The sequence below is a fragment of the Myripristis murdjan genome, chromosome 22, assembly GCF_902150065.1.
Source record: "Myripristis murdjan chromosome 22, fMyrMur1.1, whole genome shotgun sequence".
Taxonomy (NCBI): domain Eukaryota; kingdom Metazoa; phylum Chordata; class Actinopteri; order Holocentriformes; family Holocentridae; genus Myripristis; species Myripristis murdjan.
Window position 1 is genome coordinate 17,197,849 of NC_044001.1, and position 27,141 is coordinate 17,224,989.

Consider the following 27,141-nt stretch of genomic DNA (forward strand, 5'->3'; position numbering starts at 1 on the left):
AAGTAGAATTACATTGCAGAAAAAGAGAGATATTAATTCGTCCATTGACAGTCACCTCAACAGACCACAATGCAATGAAGCCATGAGACATGCTGGCCCATATCTGTTAAAATTTTCTGGCAGGGCTAATGACACAGCAGTTGGTAAAGCTGTGGTGGTAGACATTTCCCCTGTTCATATACATAGAGTTTTAATATTCAGTTTTAATATCTCTGAGATTTTGGCACCACCGCACAATGCTGATCATGTTCCATAAAGCAATTCATAAAAGCACAAGGTGGCAAGCTGTTATTGTTCCAACTTATGATCTATGTTATAAAATCTTCATTAAACAATAAAGATATATTTTATCAGTGTTCTTCAGTGTTCCCCTTGGTTTCCGGTGTTACTAGTACTGCATTTTAAATGGACATTTATGTTGCATTTGGATGTAAAGGGCCAGTCTAGACCTACTTCACTCATGACCTTAAAAATACAATTGCACTTGAAAATTAGTATAATGCAATAAAGTTAAAAACTTATTTTGACTGTGGTGCTTGATGGTTAGAGTCCAGCAGTGGCAAGATGATGGCTTTGCCTTACTGACACCTCTACAACGCAATTCATCGTGCTTGCACACAGGACATGGAGTGTTGCATATGCAGCACATCATTTGCATGCTGATTTTCACAGGCTGTCACCTGGGCCACTGGAGACAGTGAAGTGTCTCTACAGTGGCACCCACTGCCTCAACAAGTTTATGAATCACCTCACATTACCTAATGGCAGATTTTACTCAGTGCAACACTGCTGAACTTACTGCTGAAATTTATTAATCTGGGCGACTGTATTTTGGCTAAAACTGTCTTTCGACCATTGCTATTACTTCTTCATGTATAAACCATAGCTGAATGTAACAAGCTAATGCCCATTCTCAGACTGTAAAAGTCATTCTGGGAAACAAAAGAAATCAGAGCTGGACAAAGAAACTTGAGGGAAAGTGTGTACATCAGAAAAGTAAAACACAACAATTCATCACAAAACAAGTCTACAAGCCTTAGGTTTTCAGGGAGAGCAGTATAGCTCCAGTTCTTAACACCAAAAGGCCATGGTAGGACAGTCTTACTGTACCTAAGAGAATTGCTAAGTAAAACATTTAATTTATGCGTTGACTAGGATACTAGTGGTTGTACAAAGCAGCAGCCTCACTTGTTGGTGTACAAGTGCAAAACGTATTTCCCTTATGCAGGGCTCTAGGGAGTCTGCACAGTGGAAACAATACATACCTTAAAATCCCTACACAGTGTGCACTGCTAAAAAAAAAAACAAAAAAAAAAAACAGAACCTAAGCAACTAATAACTATTGCACTGAAATCAGATTGATTATACATAACAAAGTATCTGAGTGTCTGAAAGTGGATTTTTTCTTTAAAACATAACAGTGACTGTCCAGTCTGAGCTTCTTACGCGAGGCTTCCAAAGCCGTGGGCTTGGACAATAAAGGCCGGACCACATTTTACTGTTGAGCCTAAAGACAAAAATCAAAAAGCACCTATGAGGTATGCAAACAGGGCTGTGCTGTACGCTGCATATCTTCACCCTCTCCTCCTAAATGTCTTCCAGTTATTGTAGCTGCAGTCCTAAAGTCTGCAGCAGCAGGCGAGCCCAAACTTATAATTAGATGCACTGTTTCAAAGCTCCACACAATGCAACCAGACAGCCTGTTAACAATGCACACAAACACACATGCACACACACACACACACCCACACTCCTTGAGCTCTGAGAGAGATGTCAAGTGTGTTTTCTGTTAAGAACCTCATCTAAGGTGAATCACTCCTGGTTCTGTGCTCAGGCAACACACACTTGTGTTAAACAACGTATTCCCACAGGTCTCTGTTGATATTTTATAAGACTTTGACAGCATACATGCTTTCTCCAAAATGTCTACTTCAACAGTGACGACTCAACTGTGCAAAGTCTGCTAATTGTATTGACTGACCATGGAAATTATAATAAAGACCAATACAGGCTGATATCTATTCTGTATGTGCAGATTAAGTCAATAAGGTCACTAAAATTTTGCACCAACCTGATACCCCACTAAACTACCCAGGGTACACTTTCGTTCTGTGGCAATCCATCTGGCGATGCTGGTGGCACCAATTCTGCGTGGCTGGGTGACCACAATGTTGCATGAGGCATTTTTTTCATTGCAGTGGTCCAGAATGAACTGGGGCAGCTGGGTGGTCTTGCCACTGCCTGTGGCTCCATGGATGATCACTACAGAGTTGTTTTCTATTAGAGAAATGAGCTGGAAGTATGCACACACACACACACACACACACACACACACACGTAGTGTGCATAAATACAAAACACATTCACACAAACATGCAGAAAACTGAATTTGACACATGTAAATCACAAACAATACCAATGTCATAAACAATGAAACAATGAAGAAAAAAGAAAAATTACAGGACAGATGGGTGTGCTCGCTGGCCAAACTAAGCTGATTTGTGAGGAAATGCAGACTGTATAATCTGCCCTGAGAGTACAGCTTAAATGGCACTGTCAACTCCTAAAATATACACTCACTACTAATCAAAACACTTTTGGACAAGTGAATTTTAAGTTCCCTTTTGACTGTATTGGTTTCAACATCACATAATATTCTGCTCAAACAGTAAAACCCTGAGTGTAGGAAAGACATGAGGCGGTGATGAGAACCTCAGTAAACTCATGACACGACCAAGTAAACAGAAGCTCCACAGGAAACTGAGGATGCTCTTTCAGACTGTGTGATGTCATGTGTGTGTGGTGTAAGGACGCTTCATTTTTACCTCCTGTCTGTTTTTGGTTATGGGCAAGCTGGGATACTCGTAGCTCGCTAGTGGAGGAGGATTACCTGTGAATACAGAGTTGAATGTACACTGAAGACAACGTCAAACAATCAGCTAAAAATTCCTGGACATCCACTTTGCAAAGCAGTTAAAAGTCCCCCTACACTCAAAAATGTGTTGTTTTTTTCTCATGTCTAACCTTAACTACACTTAGTTGTATCTTATCTTAGGTATCTTATGCAAAGTTTGTCACTAGAGAGGTATTTTCACACTCCTCTACCGAAGGTGGAGGTGTCGGTGCATGCCTCGAAAATCTGAGATTCAGACGCATCCCAGGCCAGCTGGACTTGGTACGTCACGACTCCTACAGCCAACCCCGTCAACCGACCGGTGGTGTTTTGCATTTCATTAGCAGCAGCTCCGCCAGTCATTTGAGTGTTTTATTTTCAAAAAATCAACAGGACCAACTTGAGATGGGTGCTTGAGACATCAAAATGAAGCAGGCAGAAGTAGGGGGACTGTTTGCATATTTATTGATCTGTGCATTCTGGAGGGCAAGACTTACATTTAAGTCATCTTACAGCACCAAGGGATTTTTTTCATGGAAAAAATCTTCTACATATGTAATACTAATGAACAGAGAAGATTTTTAGGGGCTTAATAAATGTCTGGAAGGGGACTTTAAAGTGAACATGATGTTCATGTACAATAATGCACTGTTATAGCTCTAGCCAAAACTTAAATACTTACTCCCTGCTTCTGCTCTTTTTGTCCCCAGTCCTCCACTGGAGTTCTTGTTGTTCGGACTGCCCTGATCAGCAGGGACTTCTGATGGGCTGAAAACAAACAAAATCAACAAGAATTAAGTCATTTGTAGCCTGTGGACTGATAAGGAGTTAGCTCTCATTAGAATGACAGAACAAACTACAGCTGCCCCCTGAAATTTGATGATAATGAATAGTCTTTTGTAAACCCCCTGCAGTTGACTGAGACCGAATGTTCATTTTCTGTTCTGTTGAGGGTGCACTGAAATACCACAACAACATAAACAAATATAGGCCATTTCTGCCCAAGACACACCTTTATAATCAGTGACAAATAGCAACATGCAGTCCTAAATAGAGTAAGAGCCTTAGACACAAACACACGCACGCTACTGCCAAGAATATTCCTATAATTCTACAGTTCAATATCATGGCTAATGCTGGAAATATGTGTTGCTGCTAAATTAGGTATATTAAGGCATAAACTGTCTAACAATGTAACTGTTTACATTTCCAATTCAAGTTTAAAAAATAATTTAGATATAAGAGTTTCATTTATCCCATCCTGGTGTTGCTTATTATACTGACAAAATATGAACATTAATTCTAATAAGCTGGCAATTAACACCTTTAAACTGCTAACTTAGATTTTAAATATTAAAATATGTTTGCATGACTATGTTTGCATGAAATGGAAAAATAAACAGGCTTTCACAGCTCAATTAGATTTGTCTGAGGAAAGTCTAAGTTGGGTACAGCCCTTGATCCATAATACTGATTTATCATTTTTTTGGTTTGGGAATGAAACAAACTCAGCAAAAGGGGCATCATGGCTATGTGGGTTTTTTCTAGCTGCTCCAGTTTCCTCCCACATTCCCAAGTCATGCATGACCTCTAAATTAAGGTATCAGTGTGAGTCTGAGTGATTGCCTGTGATGCTCCTGCAACCTGCCCAGGGTGATTCCCTGCCATCTACCATCTACCTGCCATCTCTGTGAACCTGAGCAGGAACTAGCAGGAGGAAAAAATCAGGAGTGAAACACCAGCCACCACAGATTTACAGCCATCTATTCACGTTCTACTCATTTTCAGTATAACCAAATCCTCTTCCTTCCGTCTGCTCGTGACAGTCAAACCCTCTTTCTTCAACACTCCCTCAGCATCAAACTGAATTCTTCACCCTAGAAGTCTTCTTCGAGGGTGAAGAATTCAGTTTGATGATGTTCAGTCTCAGAAAGCATCCTAGCCAAAAATAATACTGTAGCTTTGTCAATATCAGCGTACAGTCTGAGTAATGCTAGTAACGTGCTTTTTCCCAACAACATCTGCACTCTTTTCTTCACCACCCTCCACCCCCACTCCTACCCATGCCTAATGCCTTTCAGAAGTTGCAGAGTCTCTGCTTCCTCTCGTCTTTTCCTCTGGCCATCTCTGCCAGGCCCGGAGCGCTGTAGCGGGCAGAGCATTCCCAGTTGTCTGAGCCTCTCTCCCTCTTGGTGAGGGGAGGACTTTATCAGCACAGTAGGCAGAAATCCTGTCAGAACTAAGAGGAGCTCAAATACAAAACACACACACACACACATACACACAAGGCTTGTGCGCACACATGCACTCTCACCCTCTCTCTTTCTCTCGAATGCACACATTTCGTGCAAGCTACAAAGCAGCTGACCTTACAACAAAACTGCACACCGCACGGAGGAGAGAGGGGTGAAAGGAGAGGAGAGGTGACAGCTCTTAGTCAGATAGCAGTGTGTGACTAACTCTCCTGGAAACCGTCCGCATGACAGGAGCAGTGGGAGGGATGAAAAGGACAAGACAATAACTACAACAGAGAGAGAAAAACGTTGCCAACAACCAGGACAGTGTAGGATTGCTGCCGCCACTCAACTGATCCACTCCTTTGATGGCATTTGACACGAGGATGCAGTCGACGACGAGGGAAGGAATCAAGTTCACGTGGACTGACCCGTGGAGGCGAGGAGCTAGGGGCTTTCCTCTGTGAAAAGCTCATTTTTTCCCTTGACAAAGTCTGAGTATCTCACAAAAGCATCAGCAGTGCAGTTCTCAATTGTAAGTACAGACCATTTATCTTTCCTTCCAGTTTTCAGCCAGATGTTGGACGTGCATGATGAATAATGTATAAACATGTTGGAAGAGACACACTGTTGCTTGCTTGATTACAAATCTTTTCTTTGTATTTTGGCAGATAAAATTAGACAGTAGCGAGGTTCTGACATTAAAAGATATTTGTTTTCCTGCCATCGTGTGCCACCCCACGCACACACATACAGTTTCAGCAGCATTGTGTATAGCAGGGCTGACCTCTGACCCTTCAGGCAGTGTAATCCGTCTGAAGCCCAGGTGTGAGCAGTGTTAAAACCATCAGTCTGAAAAAAGGGCCACACACACACAGCTGGGACACCGTCAGCTGAGTGGGAATATGAAAGTGAGGGCAATCATAACACCCATCAGACGGGGAGCAGAGGTCTGCTGGTAAGGGAATGAAAGACTGATCCAATTTCACTGTGTCCGACTTTAACCCTGAGAATTTGAATCAGCTTCGAGCAATCCTAATTTTTAAAAGGAAAATGCTGGAGTGAGCCTATGATGTTCAAGAATAACAAATTTTCCTAGCCTCTTTAGGCTCGTCTGTGGTTTCTGCCATGCCCCTGTTCGGCTGGATGAAGTGGTCGCAGGAGGCAGGAGTGCAGGCGCAGGACGAGGCGGCACCTCTGAACACCCCGGGCGCCGTACCCAGCCGCATGCTGATCAGAGAGCTCCTGTGGCATGTGGAGGAGCGTGAGCGGCTGGCACGGGAACTGGAGCGGGAGCACAGGCTGGCCCACAGCGCTCTGGGTTTCCACTGGTTCCAGAAGTACCCCAGGTTACGGACCCTCATCCCCACATCGGAGCTCCACCAGCTGGAGTGCCTGTGTGCCCAGATCCCGCCCGTCCACACAGCCACTGTGCTCTCCAGGTGTTTGGTAGCAGCCGTAATGTGCTCTGTCCTCACATTAACATGCTGTCAACAGTGGCTAGCAGCCACTGCACCAACACAAAGGCTGACAGTAGGCAAAGGGGAAAAAAAGACCCAAAGGGAGAGGGAGGCAGGGCAAGCTGCCAAAGAAGCCATTATGTGTTACTGTCACAGAGACAGGCTGTGGAGGGTGTTAACATGTGAAGGAGAAAGATGCCCTATAAGAGAACTGCCAGGGATTCTGCTCATCAGCATCAGCTCTGTTATACATACTGAAATTAAAAAATATATATGTTTCAAGTCTGAAGAGATGGCCACTGAATGGCTGCTTTACAATGTCCCCAAACAAGCAAACAAACAATTTTCGGGGTTGGCCACCTGTCCACAAACCAGTGTTAAATAGGTCACTACTGAATGACCAATCTCATCATTCCAACATGACCTACCCCCACCTACATGAATAAATAAATTAAATAAATAAATATATGAATGAAGGAATGACTGAATGAATAAATAAATAAATATTCATCTCATCAAGAACGAACAAGAACCAAAAATAGTATGAGCCGAATGTAGCAGTACAGACTGTTAGTAGTGTCGGCATAATGTCCATCTGAATTTAAGAGTATATTAAACACACCTCCATATATAAATATAACATTGCTTTCTCAATATTTCATTCACTACCGAAGGAAATAGGTGAGTAAAGACCTCCATCATCAAGCAAACACTACAATGTAGGCTAATTTATATAATTTGATTAAAGATTTCAATGTTTATTTACTCACTAACAGACCAAGCATTCAATGCAGCCTTAAAAGCAACTCTGTTAAACAACGCCATACTGGAAGGCTATTATTTATGCTTGCTCTGTATTTTCATACAGAAAGCTTTTGGTGTTGGGGAAATGTCTGGGACAAATGTATCATTTCAACTGGTGATCTGAGTTGTTTTTCTAATTAGACATCCATTTAATAGCATGCCTCATTTCTCTCTGCATTTATCTGTGGTCTTTCAAACTAATTAAGTGAGAGGATGAAAATGTTGTGTTGTGCCAGATGTCAACATTTTAACGCTAAGTTAAGAGGCAGTCACAACAGCACTACAAAAAAGCTTTGCCTTTAATTCAGTCCTATTCAAAGTCCTGCAAGGGGTAAAAAAAAATCCACTGCAGTAGGGATTTCATGTTTCGCCTTTGTGTTGGGTTTATCTCGGGTGAACTCTGTGCCAACCATAACACAGACGTGTTTAGCCAACAGTAGCACTGGCAGGCAGTGCTGAACTCTTGTGAGAAACATCTAAGGTAAAGGAGGCAGTAATTATCGCTGTCCTGTCAACCAGTTTCACTCAGCTGTATACTAATTACAAAAACCAGAAGGAAGGCTATATGGCTGGCAGTTAGCCTTCAGACAAACATAGGTGGTATCTAACTAGAATGAAAGTAATGTTAAATGTCTAATAGTCTTGAATAGCACAATCACAGTTAAACACAAAAAACAGCCTACCAATAGTCCCACCATATTCTGTCACACTACATTTTCAGTGAATCATGTGAAGAAAATCCTTTGGTTAGATTTAACAGCTGGAGAAGCATGCTGGACTGGAATTGTACAGTTAGTGAAATATACCAACATTACAAAGAAGTTATCAATAACAATCACTTGTTTGGTGTCAAATGAAAGTGTCCAAAGCCGCAACTGTGTTGCTGCTACCTAGACATTTATTAATGAGTGATGTGTCATATTCCTCCACAGGTTCCGAGAGGTGCTTGCAACCAACAACATACTGCCCTGGGAGCTGGTGTATGTCTTCAAGCAGGTGTTGAGAGACTTCCTGAACAAAGAGGACTGCGAGGAAGAGGAGGAGCTCTCGGTACAGCCCGCACAGCTCCAACCAATGGAGACTTGGACAAACCGCTACCACATCAGGCAGAGCTTTGTCACGCCCACAGTGCCCAACTGTGGAGAGCAACAAAGAGAAGAGATACCAACAATATCTGGATATGTGGACCGTGCCATGCGACGCTCCAGTTCATTCACAGCCCACAGGGACTGCGATCTTCCAGATTACTATGAAGTTTCTCTCCGGCCCTCGGGGGCCTACAGCACTACACTGTGAGGACGCACTCCTCATACTGCTTATGGTCTTGTCCATAACACCAGGAAAGCACATTTATCACATCCAACGCATGGAGACTTCAAGCAAAAACTTGATGTGTTGTATTAGCTGTAGTTATCCTGTAGCTCGAGGTTATTGCAGTATGATGCAAAATGTTAAGAGGACACAAGGCTAGATATAAAATGCTTAATTACAACAAGTTTACAATGTGCCCTATATAACCTCTGCACCAACCTCTGATCAGCGGTTTTCTAAAAATCCAGCTAATATAATTAACTCAGCTTTCTTACAGGGGGGTGCAGATCACAGGTAAACAGCTGGTCAGCCAGAGCAATACCAAGGAGGTGTCAAGGAAATCAAAAATGTGTAACTACATATCCCTGTGGTTGCTCTGAATCCATGCACAATCAGTCGGGTATAGAAACAGAGCATACTTCATCAGCAACAGTCTGACTGATTTTATGCCACCGTCTGAGGCCACAATCACACTTAGGCCATCATTCGACCTGCTTAACGCTGCCATGGCGCAAATCAAAAGAGATGGGGCATGCTTCAACTCCCTGCTTTTTTTGTAGGTGACCAAAGCCAAACAGAGGAACCAGTCATCTGCTGCTTTATCCTACTGAGGCACTGCTGACAATGACACTGTCCTCCCTGCAGATCCATGTATGAATGCTTGCTCCATGCAGAACCGATGTGAGATTCTCTCCAGGGAGACAAATATGGAAAAAACAATATGTGCATTTAACTTTGCAGTTGTGTGTATGCAGACATGAAACTTGTTGGCTTTTATTCATACATTAACACTGACAGCATTCCAATCAATTCAATATATTTATTAAAACTTTTACTACTACAATAACATCTGGTTTGGCTGAGGTATGTGTTTTCTATGCAAAAGTTGGATAAATTCAATATATGAAACCTTATACTGACAGCTTGCTCTCAGCCTTTTTAAACAATTTACAATTGGTTACAATACTGCTCAAGCCACTTTTATCTGAGAGCCAGCCAGTTACTGGAAAACAGTCAACATCAGAAATGTATTCCTAAGCCAAGCTACAGCTGTTACATGTACTGGTCTTGTACCTGTTTTTAGTTTTCTCAAATTTCAAAAAGCAAATCCAGTTTAGTTATAAATTATTTTTATTGCATCACTGGTGGTCTAAATGCAAACACTGATGAAAAAAATCAATATTTGTTTTAGAAGAACCCGAATAGGAAAAGGTAGTTAATGTAGTGTCTTACAAATCTGTAGTCCTAGCTTGCTTTCATGCTGTGTGTTTGGGGGTGGAGGTGTGTTTATGCTATGTACTAATGAATAAAAGCATATGTTGCATTACTATTTTATTAAAATGTTGTCAACATCCAGCTTGCTTTATGCATGCTTTTCCACACACAAAATTGTAACAATCCTACACACACACACACACATCTAAAGACTGATGTAGCAGGTGTGATTACAGATTTACACCAAGACTACGGTTTTTGCACTGTTTTTATTTACAAATTATATAAAAAGCATTTTATGTTTATGTGACGGAGTGGTTTAACAGCCTGCTTCCTTTCATTTCTGAGACTGTACACTGAAGACTTTTTTTTTTTTGGCAAATCCAAAATAATGATGTCATTTCATAAAAAAGGGTAGGATTATGGGAGAAAATTAGATACCACAGAAATAGAAATAAGGATGTAAACACACCAACAAGATTCTATTTGGTGGGGACTACAGCTGAACAATTAATCGAAATATTATCAAAATTGCAATATGGCCAAGTGCATTATCCAAATCTGGGTGGGCACCAACATCAGGAGCCACAGCAAAAATTTCATGAACAAGGAAACATCTGAGTTTTATTTTAAATCACAACTATGTTCAAAGCCCCGTTCCATGGACCTTAGTCATTTTTAACTCTGAACTGAAACAATTTATCTCAGATATCAATTGGAATCTTAATCAAAATGAGTCTCACCTGTGTAACAGGTGTACTTACACCCCTCAGTGATTTTAAACACACCTTGCAAATAATTTTTTGGTTCTCCTGGTAAAATGGGAGTAACGACAAATTACTGACAGCTTGGACAACCAATCCAGGCCCCTGATAACCTGCTGCACTCTCTGCCTGGTGGAGATAATCATACATCACTTTTAGAAATTAACTGTTAAAGGAAAAGTGTTGAAAACAGACTTGTGTTGATCAGTGGTCATCACAGCCTGACTCTGCACATTGCATGGCTGCTGGGGATTTTGTCCAACTTGCAGCCGCTCTGCGCATGTGGGCACTACAACTCTCTCCCAGGAGCAATGAGCCTGCACCTTTCAGAGCCAGGGGCCACAGCTGCTCTCAGCACCATGATAGGCCACTAAGTTATGTTGTTGTAGGCTAATTTAGTCATTAAACCTGCATATTTCTTTACATTGAACACAAGTTTTACTTCTTTCAACTTATTTGTGATGCAATGCAGTTTGTATAATTATTTAAAGCCAACCTGAAATGACCTCACATGACCTCTACTTCCTGTAAAACTGAGAATCTTAAAATACATAAAATCAAGCAAGTCCATTTCATGGGGTGTTGAAAAATGTCTGATAAGATAGTATATTGTACATCTCAAAGAACATGCTGCCCCTTATGAATAAACAACAATCTGCCAAAAAAATAAAAACTTATTTTGCAATCACAATGGTCCTAAATTCAATGCCTCACGAGATGTTATAGCAAACTATGACCTCAATCACAATACATAACACTGCACCTTGTCAGGTTGTCAGGTGCGCCAACACGTCGCCAGCCGGGGCCGCACCCCCACACTAATCTGCATTTTTTTCCCCCCAAATATAATTTGAGTGGTCATTTTATCTTATTTTTAAGGTATGGTTAAGGTTGGGATTGGGGTTAGGTTAAGGGTAAAGGTATAGTTACAGTTAGGTATAAGTTGGTTAGGGAAAGGCTGCAAGGAATGAATTTAAGGCCATTAAAAAAAATCCATCGCTATCCTAGGAAACGCAAACTCAAATCATCTGCAGCCTGCCATTTGCAAACATGCGCTTTTTCTTCTTTTTTTTTTTTTTATTTTGACAGTTAACCTTCATCATTTTGTCACTATAGTCATACTTGAAATGATGCCCAGGTACAATAAGGAAAACTGTGCATGAAAAACGCTAAACAAGAGGCACCCGGGGTTGTTCTTCCAGTATTTTACCTGGCCTAGCTAACGTTAGCACATCAAAGTAGCCGCAGTTTACAAATTTTAGCTAGCTAGCAGTAAGTTACATTACCTGGCCTGTTTCGATGAAGGTTCATCCAACTTTTCTTTTGCATCTTCATCTGTTAATTTAATATTCGCAAACTTAGTTCCCAAAGTGAACCAATCTGATATCTGTTCTGCAGTAATGTTTCTCTTCATCTCTAAGGTTGTTTTTTTATCGTATCCAGGAAAGGAAGACCGAAGTAAAGATGTTTTCCACAACGGCGCTCCGTGAACAGTGCCTCTGATTGGCTAGTCTTCGGTGCCTCTCGGTAGGAAAGGGGAAAGTCGTTATATCGCCCCCTGGCGGCTGGATTGACAATGTCAAATGGAAACACCATTTATTGTTACATAAACACTTTTTGATAGTATTATATTGCTTATATCAAATTTCTTACGGCTTCTTGTAATAAAATATAGGTTATAGATTCCAGTTGAAAAAACCCAATCACCTAAAAACTGTTGACAAACCCACAAAATATGAAATAAAAAATAAATAAATAAATAAAAAAGAATCACACAGGGTAAGGAAAAAATAATTTCTTTATTAAAATAATAAAAGGACAATAAAATCTGACCATGCCAAAGAGATGTTTGGCTCATACCTCACTTACATACCTCGATATGGTCTAACAAAAAGTAGAAAATAACTTGGATACAACAGCTCAGTCAAGAATCACAGCATCATTCAGACAGAGGCACAACAGATCTGAGCACCTGAACATGTAAAATGTTTTTGTATACAGTTTTTCAGATGAACATACTATTTGGCATTGTTGTGTTTTCACTACTTAGCCTGAAAACAGTTGAACAGTTTCACTACATCAAGTCCACCTCCAGCAGAAGACCCAGGAAGGCAGTGTACTGACGGCAGTCTTATCACAAGTACTTTATGCTGGTGTGATGACAGGCATAGGTATGCTCAAGTCAGGACTTTGAGAGGTTAAAAATATATTCAGCTGTAAACTATGGCAGTATTATCAATGTCTATCCCTTGTAAAAACAGAAAAATACAGTTTTATGAATCACAGTCCCTTTGATCTTGTGACTTATGGGGTTGACGAAAGCTCTATCGATGCTACAAGAAGTCAGATTAGTTAAAAACATATTTAAAATTTTTTAAAAAAGAGATTACTTTCCAAATCGAAGAAATGTGGGTTCATCTCCAGCCAGGAAGTAAAAAAAGAAAGAAAAAAAAAAATCAGGGATTCACATCATCTCGGATGGGAGGCATCCAATGTTGTCTCGCATTAAGCTTATCTCTGATCGGAGCTTTTCATTTTCCTTCAAAAGAGATGCAAAAGCTTGATTGATCAGATGTCTTAACAATATTTCCATCATCAAATAGCATTGTTCTTACATAACAGACGAGAAGAAATATTAACCCTACCTCATGAAGTTTGGTGTTGTCCTTTTTCAGCTTCACCAAATATTCAATCCTCTGTTTATGGTTCTTATGTCCAACAAGTTTACCGTTCTCCTCAGAGAGTTGGACGACCTGTTTACGGAGAACCTCAACCTCCTGTAAGAGAAAATATCATTTGGATGTGGGGGATTGAAAAGGTTAAGCCTTTAGAGATGAGAGAGAGAGAGAGAGAGAGAGAGAGAGAGAGAGAGAGAGAGAGAGAGAGAGAGAGAGAGAGAGAGAGAGAGAGAACAACAACTTTACTTTCCAGTGTCTGAGCAGCTCACATGCAGGTGTACTAACAATCCGAATAATTTTGAGTAAAATGACATTCTTGCCATACACAAACTTTAGACCCAAACACTGTAGAGTGTGGATAGCTGACCCGACGCGTGTGGGCTGGGTCTGGACAAAAATGTAGAAATTATGTTTGGGTTCGGGTCGGGTTCTGTCATATCTGCATTATTTTAGTGGAAAATGATGGTCCTAATGTCTGTTCTGTATAGCGCTGGAGTTTACGTGACAACGCTGAAGTCAACACGTAGGCTATTAGCATAACCTAGCAACAGAGGACCAGCAAATCTCAGCTCGGTCTCTTGGTTGGGTTCGGACACCAAAAAAAAAAAAAAGAAAAAAAAGAATGCCTGTTGCGTTTGGGTCAGGCTTGATTACTATGCTCCTGTCTCAGGTTGGGTTCAGACAAAGATATGCAGCCTGATATACACTCTAATACACTACTCCAACTTGGTCTTCAAATAATAAGTTTGAAATACAGGATGTTTTTTGAGGACTTAAGTCTGAGTTGGAAATGTTCTCACCTGGAGTAACTTCTCCTGGTCCTGTTCCCTCTCGCTCAGCTCTCTTAACTCCAAACAGCGGTTCCTCAGCTCAGTGGTAAGCTGCTGAATGCAGGTCTGAGACTGGGCCAGCACCGACTCCTGGGCCTGGTGTCTAATAACAGAAACAATACACACCAAAAAACAGAAAAAAGAACAGGAAAACAGAAGACCAAAAAAATTACATGTCAAACATCACAACTGGCTTAAAGATCATAAAACCATGAAAAAAAAAAACAAGCAAACAAAAAACATACTTATCAACTGACTTGGCCAACAGGCACTCACCTTTGTTGAGCTTCAGACAGCCTCTGTATTAATGAGCTCTGTTAATGAATGACAGGAAAACAAATGAGTAGGGATTCTTCTGTTAACAGAAAAAAACAACAGTGATAGATGCAAACCTTTTCTGCACGCTCCTCTTGTAGCTCTCTAAGCATGGATTGCTTAATGGCCTCATTCAACAGCTCACTGCAAAGTATAAATACAAATTAATTTAACTTGCACCATTAACCATCATAATAGTCTCCTATTACCTTGCAAAATTGGTGGCAAAATGGACTGGATGAATGGACTTAACCCATTTGTGTTCCCAGTCTGTTCCAGGTTGTTCTGCTTGGTGTAGAACTGGTCAAGCAAAGCCTGGATCTCCATTCGGACGATCTCCTTTTCATTGAGCTGGGTCTGAGGACAGTGAAAACACAGTATCAGTAGGAATGGACTAAATGTCTGTTATTGTTGTCATCAACCTCTAGTCTGGTAGTTAGAAACACTGTCTTGCAAAAGTCTTGTAAAAATCACAGGTTCAATCCCTATAGCAGCTACGATATCCAGTCGAAATGTCAAGAGCAGGACACTGAACTCTAAACTGCAAAGCATCAGCTACAAACCCTTTCGACTGAAAATCTTTTGCAAGTTAAAACTGAAAATTCTTGAGACTCTTTACTGCTGTATAACATAAATTTTAAGACCTGAAGAGACACAAAATAAATAACTGGAAAACTTCACCAAGAAACAACAAAATTTTAAGCAATCTGAAAGTGTATTTAAAACTGAAAAGGAAGACTTATCCATATTCAAGATAATTAAATTCAAAACATTTCAGGACGTGAAGAGACCTTGTAAAATAAACAAAGTATAGTGCAAGGAGACATTCAGCAGCAGCCATTCTGAATGAGCATTATGGGGGCTCCAACGAAAAGCTCTGGCAAACCACACAAATGCACCTTGAGCCTTTGGATCTCCTCATTTTTAGCAGCCCTCTCAGCATTCAGCTCTGCTAGAAGAATCTCCATGGTAACCATGGAGGAGCGTCGGCTCTCCAGCTCCCTCTCCTGGTTCTCCAGCACCTCTGTCAGATCCCTGTTGAAACTCCTTGGGGTGCAAGGTGTCTAGGGAAAGACATGAGACACAATTAGCCTTTAATGCACATGGTCTTGCAATAACTACAGTTTAAAAAACAAGGGATAAGTTTAATTACCCGGGATAATGGTTTAGGTGTGACTGATGACTCTAGAATGGGATTGAAGTCTCCATTCCTGATAGTTTTTTCAAGAGCTTCTTCCTGTTGTTTCAGCTGGCACAAAAGAGTTTGATTAGTTAACTTTCTAATTATTTATTGCCCAACAGATTTTCTTTACTTCACTATAATTTTGTGGTTTTGCCTTTTGTAGCAGTGATTCAAAATGTACCTTCTGTTGTAGATTCTGGATTGTGACCTCCTTCTGGGCAGTTTGTTCCTGAGAGGCTTGGAGGAGACTATTCTGCTCATCTAATACCTTGGTGAGTCTCTCGACTTCCTCAGTGGCATACGCCACCTCCTCCTGCAGTACCTCAACCTGAGGACGGTCACAAATGTTGGATTAGGCTTTGAAGACAAAATGAAGACAAAATGAAAACAAAATACAAGGACACAACATTTTCTTTAACTTTCATCTAACTATAGCAGGGCTTAAAGTTATAAAATTTTTCTTGTAGGTAGAAACACATACAGTTAAATTTGATTATGTGGTATAATTGCTTCCTGCAAACCTGAATCTCAGAACAAGACTATATATAGATTGTATATAGAATATTATATTATACCTAAGTGGCGAATTCAGATACAATGTATGTGTTACTCAAGTAGGAACCCAAGTTACTATAGTTAAGTAAAACTAAACTAAAAACTAAAACTAGGTGTGAAAAATATTTTAGTTAACTGAAATAAAAATAAAAATGAGACTTTAGGAGGAAAAAACATGAAAACTATTTGAGGTAATATTGTGTACTTAAAAAAACGAACTAAAATAAAATATAAATATACAGAAAATGTCTTTAGTGTTAGTTTTTGTCAATTTGGTAAAATCTGTCAACACAACAATCATTAAGAGGCGTTGGTGCTGATGTTTAAGACTAGAACATCTACATGACTGTGAGTCAGCTGCCTTCACATTTTGTGAAGGCAGTTGACTCACACTATAACAAAAATAAATAAAACTGAAATGAGCAATCCTACTCTGGTAACTAACTGAATCCAAAACAAAAATCGAAAAATGAAATAGCGAAAACTAATAAAAAATACAAAACAATAATAACTCTGGTAAGAACACAAGCAGGAGAAAGCAAAGGACAGTTCCCACTGCCGACTCAGAGCACTACAGAGTATCTGATGAGCAGTCTTACCTCTATCCGGTTGGATGCTACCTTCCTTTCTATTGCCTCCTTCAGGACACAAAGCTCTGTCTGCATCCTGGAGTTCTGCTCCCTGATGTCCTCCCTTTCAAGGCAGGCGGCATTGTACTTAATCTGGCAGAGGGAACATCATAAATTCTTATTAAAAATGCTCTGATTATACGTTTTAAAATATGTCCAAGAGGTGACAGAAAGGGCAGAGGAGTATGGGGCCAAGTAAGTAATCTAGTAAAATATGCAAGGGTGAAATGCAAGTAAATAAAAGTACTGTAATGTCTTTCATGTCTCCAGACAGAAGAGCGAGGTTCTGGTCCTTCTGGCCCAGCTCACTGCGGAGGTCTCTGGTTTGGTTAATCAGATCCAGCACAACACCCTGTCAAATGACACAAGGGATACTCAGATAAGCAGCAGAGCACGGACAAAGCAATTAAATTTGAAGTTAAAAAAAAGAAAAAAAAAAAAGAATATGAAGTAATGATAAACGGAGGCTTACTTTGTCCTGTTCAATCTTCTGCTCCAAGCCATTTATGGTTTCACTGGCACTGGTCAGATTTTGCTCAAGATTTGCAATGTTAGAGGCCTTTAATAAAAACAGGAAAATCACAAAAAAATGGATAAAGTCTTGAACTGTATTTGCCGTGGTAGAAAAAAAAAACAAAAAAAAACAGCATATTGGCATAATTTGCAAACATGCATAGTGTGCTCAGGCCTGACCTGTTGTTGATTTTGTGCAATCTGATCAGAGACTTGTTTTCTTAGCTGTGCATTCTGCTCCATAGTGTCAACAAGTTCCCTGAAAGTGTCAAGGCCAATCATATAATATTAGCTTAAAACAACAATTGTAAACCTCTTGAAAGTAATTCATAATAACACAAATTGACAGAGAGACAATGCTGTACCAAACTCACTTTGATGTAGTTTCCTTGTTTTCTCTTAACTGGGAGGTCAGGGTGTTGGTGTGTTCTTGCTCAGTTTGCAGGGAACTTCTCAAATCCTACAATACAGGTAAAAAATGAGGGCTAAGAGAAAATTGAGACAGTTAAAATGTAACACAAGCTACATATGAGTTAGTAAAAAAAGACCTCAAGTTTAGTTTAGCTCACTAACCGTGACCTCTGCCTTCAGATGGTCAATCTCCTGCTGCCTGTCCTGCAGCTGCTGCCTGGCCTGATCAGCTTCAAACTTGGCCTCTGCCTGCAGCTGGTCGAAGGAGTCCTGCAGCGTCCTGTGCTGCTCCAGAAGCTGCTCCCACTCCAGCCTGGAATTAGGACATGGCTGCTGTTTGTGCAATTGAAAAAGACAGCCTATATTTGTGTTTTTAGCCCATGCACTACACTATAAGCAACCATTTTCAAAAACAGAGCACACCTGTTTATATTTCTGAATGTATTTTCCCCACCTCCAAGGCAGCCATCTTTATCCATTAACTTATCCTTATCCTTCCCTAATTATTTCAAGTTACTTTATTGTAATGCATACTGATTTAAAAAACTGTATGTGTGTTTGTGTGTTCACGTCCTGATGGGAAGCTCCAACCTACGAAATTTCTAAGTTGGCTGCAAATCAGTATTACATTAGTGTGTTGTCTTGTCTTTTAATTGGACAGGTTTGCTGAAAAACCAAATCCAGAAAACAAATGTTAATCAAACATAAACATGACAAAAGTGGACTGTAATGGATTAACCATCTGACACATTTCAAATCTGATTTTTGTACCGTAAGCTGGTCAGGGAGGTGATATAAGCACATTCAAAAATCTAAAAAGTGTCCTTTGGAAAGTGGTCAGTATTAATCTGAAGTATGCCCACAGTTTAGTACATGGGCTAAAAGAACATTTGAACCTGGAATTGTCCCTTAATAAATGGTCATGTACTCAAACATTCATCTGAAGCACATAAATGCAAACACAGGTGATAGGACAGCCACAATACAGTAATGTTAGACTTGTGCATACTGGACTTTGTCGAGCTGAAGCTGTGTGCTGATCATGCTGCTGGAGATCTGACTCATCTCTTTCTGCTGCTGACTCTGCCCTTCCTTCAGCTCCGTCTTCACAGCCGCCAACTCCTTGTCAGACGACTGCAACACCAGGCGCAGGTCACAGATCTCGCTCTTCAAAACTTAAGAGGGAGAAAGACTTGGTGCGTTGCTGCTACCATCCCATAACTGGGTGAGGCCCATACTGGAATTTCATGTGAGAGAAACCTCCAAATTCATAAAGAATAACAAGACTATATCTGATTCCCATCACGACACAAGAGACCCTTCCAGGCCTTACCTTCCCCAGCCTGCTTCTCAGACTGCAGGGTCCGCTGAAGGTTGTCTATGGTCTCTTGCAGGCTGAGCTGCTCTTTGTTCCTATTGGATTGCTCAGTAGAGAGTAGCTGCATAAGGTGCAAAGAGAGTTTATGAATTATTACAGAACCAGGATTATAGCAGAATCAGAATTTCCTCAGTCAAATCAGATTTGAGGGTTCAATAAGTCAATTCAACAATTGTTTGTTTTCTTGTTTTTTAATTCAAACTCTCTCTGGAAATCAGAAGAGGAATTGGAACAGCTTTGATTTTGATAGACCACATTAATCGTGAGGAATAAGCATACACACCCAAAAAGGTGCAGGTTGTCAGCTCAATGCATCAAAAAACAAGACCACCTTAATATCAAAAGCAATCATAATCAATGAAACAGAGACATAAAACCACATTCGAGCATTTAAAATCTTAAAATTCACTGAGACAGCTGCAGAAAGAGGCCGGTAAATTTGAGTAACTGCAGATTTGTTTGAATGAAGGGATTATTGGACAGCACATAGCTATATCTGGTTAGATGAAGCTCTTGGTATGATGGTACGATGATATCCCACCTCATCCTTGCGGTCAGACTCTTGTGAAATCACAGCTATTTGCTCCTCAAGCTTTGTGATCTGCTGCGTCAGCTTGTTGCTCTTCAGCTCCTCCTCATCCAACTGTGTCTGCACACGACTGGCTTGCTCCTGGCAAGAAGAGGACACAAAGTATTTCATACATTTGACCAAGAAAATTCAAGCTACCAACTCTATATGCCTTTACAGCACATACAGTATAGGGATAACCCACACTGCTGTACCTGCACTTGTCGAAGTTCCTCAGTCAGAGCCTCACAGGCCAACTCAGTCATCTCTGGGGGAGGCTGCTCCCCTCGGATGTCCTCCACATCCTCCGCTGTGCCGTTCAAGTGTTCTGGACTGGAGAAAGGCACCACCCGTGACCGCAGGTTGTACGACTTAGTTGGTGTAGTGAGAATCTGTGACGAGATATTAACAATCAAGAATATGTACATAAAACTGCAGGGGAAAAGCAAAAAAAATATATGGGAAAAATCAAAAACAAACAAAACAAGTGATGTAAAACCACTTTTGTTTATTTATACTGCATTAGACAACTAATAGAGAAGGGATGCAGAAGGAAAAAGGGCACCAGACCAAGATATTTGCATCTTCATCGTCTTTCTTTTTTTAAAATCAGTATACGTCATCAGCTGTTTGTAGATATCGAGGAAATATGGGTCAGCTTCATTATTTTAAATTAGACTGTTAAAATTGAGAAAGAAGTTTCAACACCACCTCACCTTGATAGTTTCAACATGAATTCTATTGAGCTGAGAGAGTTCCTGTTTTTTGTGAGCATTTGTGGCTTCCAGTATGTTTTCCAAATGCCTGTTGGACTTGTCGAGGTATCTCTTCTCAGACTCCAGCTCAGTCATCTGTTTCCTAGAGGACAAAACACCATCCAAAAACCACATAAACTCTGCAAAACTAGTTTTAATAAACCTAAAATAACAACTTTTACTACCATGGGAAAACAAATATACTGTTAAGAAATGTTCATAGATATTTTTAATATATCTGCTCTGTTCTGTTTTAATCACAATACCGGAACAAAAGAGGTGAACCTGTATGAACTCACTGGCTGATATTGTTTCAACATGAGAAATATGAAACAAATTACATTCTGGCTAAACTGAGCATTACTTCATTTTAAAGCCAAAAGTTATAGATAAAGAAATGTACCTGTGACCCATAAAAGCAACCCGAGCACTGTGTATCCCTCAGGTAATCTCACATTTACTGCCACTTGTGCTGTTCTACAATATGGCTTACATTTCTCACTGTTGGAGCAGCTTATTCCCAAATCCCTGCTTTGCTTTTACAAAAATCCTACGTGAATTTGGGTTTAGAACAGATTTACCCACTGAATACCCTACTTACTTGGTAACTTCTTTGTACTCTTCGAACGCCTGAATGGTGGCTGTGAGCTCCGACTGTTTCTGAAGTAGCTGAGCCTTTAGCCTCTCCATGGAGGTGGTTGAGACGGATTCTGCAGTCACAGGGGTTGAGTAAGCTGGCTGTGCTGTGGAGCAAAACAAAATCACTTAAATGTATCTAGTCCTGATATTGTTTCACATTTACTAAACCTTTCTCTGATGCTGAAACTCCTTGTCTTACTTCGTGTTTGCCTCTCTGTCTCATGTGCCCTGTGGAAAGCCTCCTCCAGCTCAGCAGCAGCCTGGCCTGCAGCCTCCTCAGCTCTCCTCACTGATTCAAGCGAGCGGAGGTGACGGTTCTCCTCCCTCAGGCTGTAGTTCTCTGCTGCATATCGGGTCATCTTTGGGTGATGCTCAATCTACAAGGAAACGAAAAAAACAGTGTTGAACAGATGTGTAAAGACTTACTCTACCTCTTAAATTCAGTGCAATAATGGTTGTGCCTCTCATGGTATTATACTGTATGCTGCATTACTAGCAGTTGTTCAACTTCCTCTCACCTGCTCAGTATGCAGCATGCAAAGAGGCTGAAAGGAACTTCCCAAGTTTTTAGAGGTTATTGAACACACGAGGTTTCCTCTCACAGCCAAATTTGCACTATTTGTGACTATCAATGTTTTTAAGCACATCCAATTAATAAATGATAAAGCTGTCAACAATTTTTATTGTTATTTTTGTTTAGTTTATAACTTTTTAAATGTATGTCACCTCTTTGACTGAAGCAGAGTGGCTCCGAGCCCAGCTTGAGAATAAATTCAGACATGGTGACAGGTGACCTGTCATGGTGACAGGTAACATGGGCTCAGGCGCAGGTAATGCAGACTGGACTCAGACGTGACAGACTAAAAATTGGTGACTCGGACTTGACCTGAACATTGAGGACTTGTGAGTTGACTCAGACTTGAGGCCTAGTGACCCAACTGCCACAGAGCATACACAAGAAAAACTCAAAGTACATGATTGCTGTTGGATTAGGCACTGTAACAAGGGCATTTTATATTGTACCTGATCCTTAAGGATCTTTATTTCCTCCTTCAGCTGGTCAATCAGAGCTTGACTATCCTCATCTGAGCTCTGTCCTCCCTTAAGTTTTTTCTCCAGCCGAGAGATGTGGTCCTCGCGAAACTTGACGATCATGCGGCTAGAGTGGATGAACTTCTCTTTCTGTGCCCAGGCATCCTCGAGCTGAGCCACCTTCTGGAGCAGCATCTGATAGCAGAGTCGACCATTCATCTCAGCATTTTTGCACAAATGTGACATCATCACAAGGAGATGGTTTCAAAATAGATAAATAAATAAACCACAATGTTTAAAAGAGTTCCTCTTACCTTCTTCTCATCTTCTCGCTTCCTCCACAGGCAAACAGCAGCCAAAAATTTTGATTTGTATGAGACATCAGGGTTGAGTTCAGAGGATGCACCTGGTTTTTAAAAATAAAAACAAACAAAAAAAAAACTGTAAGCTCACACCACATCAAATCAAATTATTACCTTATAGTTAATGAAATAAAAGGCTTATTTTACTCGGTATGTACTCAATATTACACACAATATGCATTCTGGAGTTCAGTAGATTTTTCTCTCAGGCACAGAGATTAACAAGGCCGTCATGTATGCACGCTCACCCGTGGAGAGTTGGGGTCCTCCTGGTGCCACGTCTCTCCCACTGTCCATCATTTGCCCCTGAGAGGAGAGTGCCTGTGCAAGCTGCTCCTTCAGCTTCTTCACCTCGGCCTGTAACTGCCTCACATTTCCCTGTGTGTCCTCATTGATCATGGCCTGGTAAAGAAGAAATATCACGTAACAATAAGCTACTAAAGTGCTAGGATTTTGAAATCACTTGCTCTTGGTTATCTATTTCACAGTGCAGTACATGTTTATCTGTGTTTGATGACAGATACCTTGTTCTTGATCAGCTTTGCTCTCTGGGCAAACTGCAAGGTAGACAACGTTTCTCCAAAACACTTGGAGCCAGGGTGCACATTGGCTATGATATAAGTCTTTGCATTTCCTCCAAGAGAGTCCTGAACAAAAAAACAAGCGTTACATTGGATACAGTAGACTCTTTAAATCAAGTCAAATTGAAGTCCTTCTAAACACTGGTATTGTCATATGTAGTCATGTTCAAAAGGTTGTGCCTTGGTGTCTTTCAAAATAACTTTAAAATTAAAGTAATTTGTCTGTTATCTATGTAAAAACCGCTGCACATGACTATCATCATCATGAAGTTTATTTTACTTGGATAATCCACTCAGTAAAAATACACTGTTTCCACAGAGTCCTATTAAGAGGCTCCCACCCTTAGCAAGAAGGTGAGTTTGGAATCTCTGTAGCAGATGTGCCGGTTCTTCCCGTTGGACACGTCGACCAGTGCCATGATCACCTGACCAAGGCACATGAGGGAGCGGTTGATACTGCTGGCCTCCTGAAAGAGGACACAAGAGAGCAGATGTCAGCCAAAAAAATAAAATTAAAACACACAATTACAGAACAAACACATATATACAGTGCATAACAATAACAGAACCTCAGTATGAATCAGCATTATTGGCCACAACTTCACCTTGAGCCTCGAGCCTTCTGTGTGTGTGTCTCTCTGCCTCTCAGACCCTGCCAGATCCACCAGGTTCAGTTGAGACATGCGGATGTTCACTACTTCATTGACGGACTCCTTGGACTCTAATGTCATGGTAAAAACTGCATGGGACCTCGAAGACTCACGGTTCATGGAGGTGGAGGCTACTCTTCGATTACGCCAGCCCATAGAGAGCACCTGAAAGGGAACAGGAACAGATTCTGTGCAGTGCCATGATGCATTTATATAACAGCATATTGTACGAGTCTAATTAATTATCAAGTGTAGCAATTAGATAGTGATCAAATTTATACTGCACAAATAGACTTCTACAACATCTTAATGAAGCTGGGTCTAGATATTGAGGAGTGAAGTGTATCACCCACTTCATCCAGTCTGACTTTAGAACAACAGCTTCAGTTTTTCCACAGTACAATAACAGTGAGTCACAACAGGTAAGCGGTTCCTACCTGATAAGCTTCAGCAGCTGAGGTGACAATCTTCTCCACAGCTCCCTCGACAAACACACCTTTCTTGATGTTCTCTCTGAGGAAAAGGTTGGGTGAGGCGCTATCAAGGAGGTCGTATATTTGTTCATTGTAGATCTCAATGAAGGCACATTTGCAAAGGAAACTCTTTGTGTTCCCGGACTTTTTTTTTTGAGGGGAAGAAAAACACAAACAAATCCATTAGGAAACAAAGATAGCATACTCTTCACCAGTGTCACTCAGCATTATTATTGTATTAAAAAAAAACCTTGCCCTCCGATCTAAGTTCTACTCACCCGTTCGACTTCTCTGTTGATGAGAAAAAACAAGTACTCAAAACTTCGAGGTATAACTCCCCGCAGTTCATCTGTGAAGTTATCAAAATCAGATGGTCCTAGAGAGAGACAACACAACATCAGCACAGTGCAATGATTCTACTATTGGATCTAAAAAAAATATGTAACACAAAGTGTATACTGTGAACTGAGCTCTCACCCAGCATGGTGAATGTTTTCCCCGAGCCTGTTTGTCCACTGGAGAAACAAAAGAATGGTCAAAACAAATTACTCATATAATTTACCAAAATGATATAATTTACTGTATAAAAACAATGCAAACACCACTTACTAAGCAAAAATAGTACCATTGTAACCATTCATGCAAGACTCAACAATATTCTTGGCCACACTGGAGAATACAGAGTCCTGTTGGATAATGAGAGAAAGTAGAATTTTATAAAAAGTAAAACCACCTTGAGTCAAATTAGCTACAGTCATGTTTGTGGCAAACTGTTGTAATACAGGCCAATGAGCCACCGACCTGGGACGTGTCCATGTCAGCGACATGATCATAGGTGAACGTTCGTGGTTCTGGCTTCGAGTGCAGACGGATGGTGTTAGGAGAAGTGACTGTGAGACACAGAGCCTGATCTCCATCTGTGGTCAGCCCAGTGCCCTGGGTCAAAGGTCGCACCCGCACAAACACTTTGATGGAATCACTGTCACCACTGAACAATCGAAGAAAATATAAAATGTCACACAGAAATATTTTGACGGTGATACAGTACTGATACAGTTGTCCATTCATGTTTGGAGGACATAAAAAGGTCTAGTTAAATTCAGCAACTTTCAGTAAAAGGTTAAAATAACATTAGAACTACTATTCGCTGAAATACAACAGAAACGTAAAGAACTACTGTTGAAGCTACATACGCACAAGCACACTGGCTGACATTTTAATTTACTTTTATTATCATATGACTATCTGTGTGTCAGATTTGTCCCATATGGTGTGTGTGTGTGTGTGTGTGTGTGTGTGTGTGCAGACCAAGCAGAGCAGCAGCTACATTTTAAACATATTACCTGGCGGCAGCTTGTGTTGACTCGCCAGATCCTGTGGACAGATTCATAACACATGAAAGTGAGTTAAACTAGAGAGCGGCACAGCAAGACGTAACTAAGGTTGGTTAAGTTAATCGGGCGGGTTTAATTATTTAATTTTAATTAATTAAGGTTTACTTGGTTGAACTAAAAGTTAAACCAGGTAATGTAACGTCAACTGACCGCATGAAGCAGCGCAGGTGGAGGTTAGCGTTAATACGCTCTCCTGGCTACAATATGTCACTTTGCCAGTTTAACCATGTATATTAGTCGATGAGTTACCTTTGCCGTTCAAAGTCATTGTTGATAAATGAATGGTCACTGTTAGTTAAGTCGTCGGTCTTCACACATATCGATAGTAAAAAAACAAGAGGGCAAATGTTTACATCCCTTTGAATTTGGCGGGCAGCGGTGGCTCTTCTTCCTCCTCCTCCTCTTGCTGCTTCTTCTTCTTCTGTATTTCCGGTAGCCTGGACTCTTGCTGAAGTGCTGCTGCCATCTGCAGTAGCACCGTGGTATCACTTCGACTGGCGTTGACGGTGGGTGCTACAGTAGTCCAGTAATTTTAGGCCAAAATTGGGGTCAGCCTAGGACAAATTGCAAGAGAAGCAAACTCAACTGATTTTGTATCCTCAGTTTGTCCAGAGTGAGGGGGAAAAAGTCCCAAGGAATCCCATTGGTGGAAAGTTTTGAAAATCACCTATTTATGACCACATATTACCAAAAAACACTGTTTTTAACACACAGGGGAAAGGGTTCAAAATTTATTTTCAGATATCACTATAAAAATTCACAAGGTGATTACACACACAAAGACAAGAAAAAAGTCAATTACAAGTTCTTTGAATTATTCTGTTTACACATGCATATCACACATTATCTGATTTGATATGGGCTAATAAGGAATACAAGGAATAAATGCCAGAAGAGACATTTAAACAATGAATTAAAAGGTTGCTATATAAATAGTAACCTTGAATTAAAAGGTTACTATATATATATAGTAACCTTTTAATTCACTGTTTAAATATCTGTTCTGGCATTTATTCCTTATATTCCTTATTAGCGCATATCAAATCAGATAATGTGTGATATGCATGTGTAAACAGAATAATTCAAAGAACTTGTAATTGACTTTTTTCTTGTCTTTGTGTGTGTAATCAACTTATGAATTTTTATAGTGATATCTGAAAGTAAAATTTTGAACCCCTTTCCCCTGTGTGTTAAAAACAGTGTTTTTTGGTATTACACGGTCATATAGAGGTGATTTTCAAAACTTTCCACCAATGGGATTTCTTGGGACTTCCCCCCCCCCCCCCACCCCCCCCACCCCCCCCCCCCCCACCCACTCAGGACAAACTGAGGATACAAAATCAGTTGAGTTTGCTTCTCTTGCAATTTGTCCTAGGTTTTTTCACAAAATGACTGGACTACAGAGGCAGGCGAGAGCATAATCTGCTGTCTCTGTCCAAACCAGAGCATTTTTGTTTTGTTTTGTTTTGTCTAATGGTCGATTGAGCTGTCATCAATCAATAATGTAGCGAGTG

General features: G+C 40.5%; 3 protein-coding genes across 5 annotated transcripts in view; 1 reads left to right on the forward strand and 2 right to left on the reverse strand.

Annotated features, from left to right (window-relative positions):
• Positions 1 to 12,161, reverse strand: part of tdrd9 (tudor domain containing 9) — a 29,274-nt gene extending 17,113 nt beyond the window's left edge. For both annotated transcript variants that reach the window (XM_030045083.1, XM_030045082.1), the window contains exons 1-4: positions 11,968 to 12,161; positions 3,576 to 3,661; positions 2,826 to 2,890; positions 2,072 to 2,293 (exon numbers count right to left, since the gene is read on the reverse strand). In XM_030045083.1, the coding sequence (XP_029900943.1) occupies positions 2,072 to 2,293; positions 2,826 to 2,890; positions 3,576 to 3,661; positions 11,968 to 12,095 (501 nt within the window). In that variant the 5' untranslated portion in view covers positions 12,096 to 12,161. The remainder of the gene's footprint in view (positions 1 to 2,071; positions 2,294 to 2,825; positions 2,891 to 3,575; positions 3,662 to 11,967) is intronic.
• On the forward strand, positions 5,161 to 10,054 carry rd3l (RD3 like). 2 transcript variants are annotated; one of them, XM_030045087.1, is made up of 3 exons: positions 5,161 to 5,662; positions 6,227 to 6,569; positions 8,324 to 10,054. In XM_030045087.1, exons 2-3 carry the CDS (start codon positions 6,256 to 6,258, stop codon positions 8,685 to 8,687), a joined length of 678 nt encoding a protein of 225 aa, XP_029900947.1. In that variant the 5' UTR covers positions 5,161 to 5,662; positions 6,227 to 6,255; the 3' UTR covers positions 8,688 to 10,054. The 2 variants fall into 2 exon arrangements, with proteins under 2 accessions (XP_029900947.1, XP_029900948.1); XM_030045088.1 differs by having other exon boundaries at positions 6,236 to 6,569.
• A 300-nt stretch (positions 12,162 to 12,461) lies between the features above and the next one.
• Positions 12,462 to 26,033, reverse strand: kif15 (kinesin family member 15). Its single transcript, XM_030045080.1, has 35 exons — positions 25,877 to 26,033; positions 25,577 to 25,607; positions 25,035 to 25,221; positions 24,843 to 24,919; positions 24,711 to 24,748; positions 24,512 to 24,609; positions 24,198 to 24,377; positions 23,716 to 23,925; positions 23,452 to 23,577; positions 23,054 to 23,176; positions 22,778 to 22,931; positions 22,482 to 22,573; positions 22,159 to 22,362; positions 21,335 to 21,512; positions 21,098 to 21,239; positions 20,458 to 20,599; positions 19,957 to 20,133; positions 19,715 to 19,843; positions 19,129 to 19,234; positions 18,805 to 18,970; positions 17,958 to 18,108; positions 17,759 to 17,844; positions 17,565 to 17,643; positions 17,344 to 17,430; positions 17,119 to 17,223; positions 16,842 to 16,964; positions 15,869 to 16,015; positions 15,658 to 15,753; positions 15,404 to 15,568; positions 14,758 to 14,861; positions 14,582 to 14,648; positions 14,466 to 14,503; positions 14,160 to 14,292; positions 13,327 to 13,458; positions 12,462 to 13,220 (listed from the first exon to the last, which is right to left on the reverse strand). Exons 1-35 carry the CDS (start codon positions 25,893 to 25,895, stop codon positions 13,146 to 13,148), a joined length of 4,167 nt encoding a protein of 1,388 aa, XP_029900940.1. The 5' UTR covers positions 25,896 to 26,033; the 3' UTR covers positions 12,462 to 13,145.
• Between the last annotated feature and the right edge of the window lie 1,108 nt (positions 26,034 to 27,141).

Excerpts from the sequence above, each read along its gene's own strand:
- rd3l (XM_030045087.1), top strand. The coding sequence starts at position 6,256 with ATGCCCCTGTTCGGCTGGATGAAGTGGTCGCAGGAGGCAGGAGTGCAG. Across the intron at positions 6,570-8,323 it reads ACAGCCACTGTGCTCTCCAG|GTTCCGAGAGGTGCTTGCAA; the intron begins GTGTTTGGTAGC and ends ATTCCTCCACAG.
- kif15 (XM_030045080.1), bottom strand. Across the intron at positions 17,224-17,343 it reads AGAAGATTGAACAGGACAAA|GGTGTTGTGCTGGATCTGAT; the intron begins GTAAGCCTCCGT and ends GTCATTTGACAG. Across the intron at positions 13,459-14,159 it reads ACCAGGAGAAGTTACTCCAG|GAGGTTGAGGTTCTCCGTAA; the intron begins GTGAGAACATTT and ends TTTCTCTTACAG.